Genomic DNA, 6,760 nt, shown 5'->3' with positions numbered 1-6,760 from the left:
GTGACCAAGTCAAGTTCAGTTTGGGTTTAGATTCTGGACTTGTCCCAGATAGGAAGGGTAGTTCCTAGGGAGAATCGGTGTATGTAATCATAAAGATTATAGTGAAATTTCATCATAGTTGTGATGGAGACTGGATGTAGGTTGCACTGCACTTAGCAGCTGAACCAAGATATATCTGGATGTAATTTCCTCTCTCTTCTACTCCATTTTTGTTTATGCTGCACAAGAGATAAAACCAAAAATATCTCGTGATGACTGACGAGACAAAAAGAAAAGTCTCGTGGTTGGGGACGAGACAAAAGAAAAAGTCTCGTGGCTAGTTACGAGATAAAAAGACAAAAAGTTTCCAAAAGTAGTTTCAAAGGCCAGCAAGTATTGTCAAGTAAAAAGGGGGCTAAGATTCAACCCCCTTCTCTTAGCCACTGATAACCATCACGTAGTCGTGAGGTTTTTTATGGTTTACCATGATATGATAAAGACACAAATTATATTTCACGAATCCTCACATATGTAAAATGTTACATGATCATAATGAATACTTGAATAATAATATTTGAATAATAGAAACTGAATTTTATATATACTTATTAATACTATTTCTGTTTCATTTTATCTATTACTTTTTTTTGTAGTTTTATTTTATCCATTAATTTTTTTTTTTTGTACATTCTTAAGATAAGGTATTTTAAAAGTCAAGAAAAAAGAGAAGGTATTTTTGGTATAATTTGTATATCAATAAGCAAAAGAATGATAATGACAAAATAAAAGGGATTATAGGAATATTTTTTATGTCATAGAATCATTGAATATGGATTATAGTAATATCTTTCATTGAATATTTATAATTTTACTGATTTTCAATTAGGTCCTTATACTTTTTTTTTCCTTTTCAATTAGGTCCCCAAGGGTAGACAAGTAATTTCACAATTCACTAATATTTTTTTGACATTTAACATTAACAGGGACTAAATTGAAAAAAAAAATAATGTATATGGACCCAATTGAAAAGAAAAAAAGTATAAAGACCTAATTGAAAATTCGGTAAAACTATAGAGACCTGCAGAGTAATTAAACCTATATTTTTTTTTTTTAATTGATAATTTTGTATCTCAAGTTTTGTTGAGACAACATCAATTAAACTTAAACCTCCTCTTAACTAGAAGGGGTAGGCTATTTTCAAAGAAATCATTTGAACATAATTTTCAATTTAGAAATTAGAACTTAATCTCAAAGGAGTTCTTTGAAAATAGCCTACCCCTTCTAGTTAAGAGGAGGTTTAAGTTTAATTGATGTTGTCTCAACAAAACTTGAGATACAAAATTAATTCTATACTTCCATAATTTCATTATTTCAGCTGCTCTGAACTTCTGAACAGAATTTTGTGATACATAAAGAACATGTTTCAAATTTTAACAGGAAAATAGAGCAAGTTAGCAACTGCATGCTCAGAGGAGCATTTTTTAGTTCTTATGTCTTATTTTTCTAATGCACCTCACTGCTTTTGTTTCTTTCACTCTTTATCCCCGTTTTTTAATGGAAAAAACATTATTCTAAACTATACAATCTATGAATCTATATAATTCATATGAGAAGACTGAGGTACTGGTTCATGTGAAGTGAGAAACTTGCATCATGTTTCAAATTTTCAATATGGAAAACTTCCAGTCATTTGGATATGATCAAGGGTACTTCTGAGACCATACTTGAGCACTGCCTCGTTTCCCAACCTGAATCCTTTTCCATAAGCTGATGATGTATCAGCCTCAATCTGGTGCTTAAAAAACTCGCCGAGCTTCTTCTCGAAATCAGACCGTTTGCCTTTCTTTGATGATGCGGAGGAGGAGGAAGAGGAGGAGGAGGAAGGCGATGATGAAGACGAAGATGAACAATCACTACCGGATGCAGAATATATTTCTGAATCTAACCACATATGAGCCAAGACTTGGCAAATTCCTTCTTCAACCTCTGGACTCAGATTGGGATAACCTGTAAAAGACACACAACTTTTGTCCAAATTAACACTTAGATAATGAAAATATCACCTTTTTTTAACATGGATAGCTGAATACCTTTAAGCCTGAGCCATGCATGCATCATCTCATGAGCCAGGATTGATCCTGTCAACAACCTATGAACATAGAATTCTTGAATTATACACACTGATGTCATTTACAACCACTGTGGACTGTGTTTGTAGTGAATAATGTGCAAATAACAGTAATGTCAATTTTGATGTATAATTGTGTATGATCAAAATTTAAATGGTTAAAGATATAACCATTCATGTGTCTCCTCTTATAAACTTAAGCTTTTGGAAAAAATAGTTTTATGACATGATAGCAGAGGTTCTAAACCTTCTGACCAAAAAGTTTAGAATTCGATCCTTGTTAGCCTCCAAAAGAAAATTTCAACACTAGACGAATAAAAAGAGAAAGAAAGCCTATGCTGTGAAATGGATACCTAGGAAGGCCATACAACACAAGAATGGCTGTCACTTCACATCGACGGATCAGCCTAAAAGGCTCTGTTACCATATCCACGACTCGATGGCCTGCTCCTATCTTTGGTCTCCTTGAAATCTGGCATTACATGAAATTTAGGGAACACTTTTATTTCATACAAAAAATCCATTATTTCAGAACTAAAATGTATGAAAGCTCCAATTTGTTAAGAAATGTCTACCGAGGTGACAGTTTGCTCTTCTGACAAACACAGTCCTCTAGTTTCAGGCAAGTGGTGATGACCCTTCATTCCACAGTGAAAAACAGAAGAACAACTCAAAGTCAGGACACATGGAGATTGAAGTGGTAGAAAAGAAGAAAAAATGAAAAGCACATTGGCTGATTGGAAGTTCAACACTTGCATTCTTTTCTCCCTCCATGGCCTCATTCAGTGCTTGTCTCTCAACCAGAAGCATAGGAACTTGCTGCTCAACTTTCATGTTTAAACCTTCATAGAACTCTTGTATTTCAAGGTAGAGAGGTTGGCATTCATGAGTATCCATGATTGATGAGTCCAGACACTCTAAACATAGCTTTCTACCATCATCAAGCAAAAGATACTTTGTATCCCTTGGCTGCACTGATTCGACCATTTCGTATTAGACACTACTAGAAAGTAGAATGGAAAGAAAAAGAATATGACAGAAGCCTAGATTCTTTCAGTAGTAACAAAAAGAATGTCTTGGGAGCTAATATAACTGACCTCCATTCTTTCGCAGCTACAACACCGAGGAGTTCCATCTCGATCATGCGATGGACAGTATTTTTGTAGCCAGAAAGGATGAGCTCTATACTCAATGAGACCAGCTGAATTAGTTGGAATCTGTAATGCAAGAACTAATACTTCTAGTGCAATTTCTATGAATAAAGACAGAACTAGAGAAATTGTTCCATAGAAAAATATGCATAACATAACATAAATGCTGAAATACTTACAAAGTTATTGCAAACATCACATCTTGGGTGGTGTTGCTCCCTGTAGCAAGATTTATGGTAGGGGCAATTGCTAGACATGGAAAACTGTAAAAGAATGAAAGAAGATTCAGGAATTAGTATTTACAATTACATCTTAGTGGCTTCAACTTACTTCATTTTTACTAACCTCATAATCTGTTATTGGAAGATTGCAAGCATTGCAGCGAAAACATTGTGGATGCCAAACAGCTCCCATGCAACTTAAAAATCTTCCATGCCCAATTTCAGCTTTGCATCCAGCACAGATTCTGCAAGCGGATTTTCAAGAACAAGATTTGATCTTTGTTTCTCAAGTATGCTAATAAGGATCCATGGGGTTAAGTATTTCAATTTTATTACCTGTATCCTGGTGGAAAGAGGTTTGATAAAGGTTGGAAAATAGAATCATTCTCATATCTAGGACTAGGAGGAGAATCAATTTTCAAACTTTCTTGGATTGCCCTGGCAAGTTGCTCATCTTCCTCAAGTTGATCTTTAGAAAGATGTTCATCATCTTCATCCAGCCGAACCTTATCAAGATGTTCTTCTTCTTGTTGTTGAACTGTACAAGTATGCTCATCTTCCTCATCATCAACTTTACAAAGTTGTTCATCTTCTTCGGATTGAGAGTCGTCCTCTGCGATATCATAGACTCCATAAGACAACTATGTTAACAATCATTTAATAAAGACTAACAATTCACTTCCCTCTCTGATTGTTACCTTACTGTGTTTGAACTTTGAACTTTTTGTTTGCTGATTAGAATAAATCAATGTGCATTTTACATAGTTTAGAATATGCAATTTAGGTAGACCTCATATGCTGAATTACTAACTGTACAAAATTTTGAAACCAAACAAAGCAGCAAAGGAATGTGCAAAAGCATAAATCTTACCAACAACACTTTTTCCTTTCTGATCCTGCTCTGACAGAGAGAGTGCAATTGCACAATCAATGTCCTCTTTCTCAACATCGTTCAAATCATCCTGCACTCAGTTTGCCACTATTATAATGATAAGTTGTAACTCTGTGACAATGAGTTTAATTGCATACTAAAAAAAAACTCTGATTACCACTGAAGCATGATGGTTATCCCAAATTCTGTCCTCTCCATATTTGCCATGGTATTGCCCTCTTGAAGTTCTATGGTTAGAGCCCTTAAGCAACTTGGATAACCAACCCATATCATGCAATATTATTCACCTTCACCTTCACTCAGAAAAAGAAAATGATCCCCAAGCAGGTAACAAAGTATATTCAACAATTTCCATCTACAGATTAATAACTGATAAGCACTTTGGAAAAGTCATACTTTTATATCATGATGGCCACAATAACACAAATAAATGTCACTGGGAAAACATGCTTTATATTATGATGGTAGTTAAGGCCAGTTTCTGAAGGATAATGATAAATCTAATTAGTAATAACACAAGGGTGACAAGCAGAATTTCAATATCTAAATTCTAATCTGTTGCAGAACATGGCAACAATAAGATATGATCAGATCAATATCAAGCATACCAAATAGGTAAAATTCCCATCACTTGCTCAAACACAACAAAGAAAGCAACACTCAACATAGCTTGATATCTAATTCACTCAAACTAAATTGCTTGAAGAGAAATACACATGCAGAAAAAGAAACATCTTCTACCAACAAAACATATACTGTATTAATAAATATAATTAAACAGAATCTAGAGAAGCTGAAGAATCTGATGAATCCAGGTTCAAGTACACAAGTCCAAGAATCAACAGGGGAAGAGAATTAGAGTACAATTATAGGATATACCCTTTTTTTTTTCCTCTGTGTCTACGTGTTAAGTGATAAGTGATAAGAGAGAGCAGCTTTTGAGAGCAAAAGAATGAAATATGGATCCTCCTGAAAAAAATGAAAATAATAGAATGGAAACAGTAGTAACTGGTAACATGAACAGGAGCAGGTGAGGCAATATTATTAGTGGTGTTCCTTAAAACTACCAAAAAGATAGAACCGCATTGAAGAATGAAGAAAGATAGATAGATAGATAGATAGGTGTGGATTTCACATTTTTCACTACATTGCTTGCTGGCTGCTGCTGTGGAGTGTAGTGTCTGCTTTGGCATGTGGGGTCCGCTATTCTATCAATAACATACATACATAACACAATAAAGTGTGTGTTTGAGAGAGAGAGAGAGAGAGAAGGGGAAAAGAAGTGAGTATTATGGGGTAGTTGAGTTTGTGAGACAAAGCCAAGTGAACTACTTCTATGTGTGACTCTCATGTATGATGTATCTATCTCTTTAGTGGTTAATGCATGAGTACAAATCTATTCATTCATATTCAAAATATAAGTGAATTTTATTATTTTATTTAGAGTTGAATTTTGATGCACTGATAATGTAAAGTGTTTTATATAGTTATACAATTATATATGTTTTTTTATATGATCATTTATATAATTAATGAAAGGTAGTTATTTTACTGATGTGGTATTACGTAATTAGATACATGTAGAAAATTATTTTACACTGACAGTACATCAAAATTAAATTTATTTATTTAATATTTAAAATATATGAATATGAATGTGTGCAAATTTGAGGTAAACAAGAGATGCTGGCTATTTTGAATTCATCATCAAACAATCATCAATACCTCTTATGAAACAATAGAAAGTCTTGATTTATATTTATATAATTTGAATTCTTATCGGATGACTATATTTTTAACTTTTTAACAAGAAATGGTGCTTATTTTATTGGTTTAATTTAGTTGTATTAATGTACAATTTTCCTAAACAATCATATATCTGAGAATTTTACTAGTCTCTCTTTTAAATTTGGTTCAGATGGCCAACACCAAAAATTCATTTTTTTTTTTTCATGTCCAAACTTTTCATCGTCCAATAATGTTTTGCCACAAAATCTGACTTTGGATTCATCAATCAAAGGATGTCATTTACTAGTATTGATGAACGGCTGAAATGAAATGAAGATAAAGGGGTCATATTATTGAATGAGTTTTAAACCCAACCACAATAATGTCCCATATTAACACAGCAGGCCACATGCCTGATTATATCGTTTTTATTTATTCAGAAATAACGTGGATTAATATATAAATTAGTCTCCAAAAATGAAATATTTTTTAAATTTATCTCGAACAATATATTATTGATTAAACCCAACCACAATAATGTCCCATATTAACACAGCAGGCCACATGCCTGATTATATCGTTTTTATTTATTCAGAAATAACGTGGATTAATATATAAATTAGTCTCCAAAAATGAAATATTTTTTAAATTTTAAATTTAT

General features: G+C 33.2%; 1 protein-coding gene across 1 annotated transcript; it reads right to left on the bottom strand.

Annotated features, from left to right (window-relative positions):
- Positions 1,848-5,679, bottom strand: LOC107642826 (protein DA1-related 1; the record flags this gene model as incomplete). Its single annotated transcript, XM_016346305.2, is given in 12 exon segments — positions 1,848-1,986; positions 2,070-2,128; positions 2,461-2,579; positions 2,683-2,745; positions 2,864-3,076; positions 3,205-3,324; positions 3,438-3,521; positions 3,604-3,724; positions 3,816-4,107; positions 4,351-4,441; positions 4,529-4,664; positions 5,251-5,679. Coding segments are annotated over 11 exon segments (1,412 nt in total), but the record flags the coding sequence as incomplete, so codon positions are not given.

The sequence above is a fragment of the Arachis ipaensis genome, chromosome B05 (assembly GCF_000816755.2).
Source record: "Arachis ipaensis cultivar K30076 chromosome B05, Araip1.1, whole genome shotgun sequence".
Lineage (NCBI taxonomy): Eukaryota > Viridiplantae > Streptophyta > Magnoliopsida > Fabales > Fabaceae > Arachis > Arachis ipaensis.
Note: the sequence above shows the minus strand (reverse complement) of the source record. Positions and strands in the feature narration are given on the sequence as shown.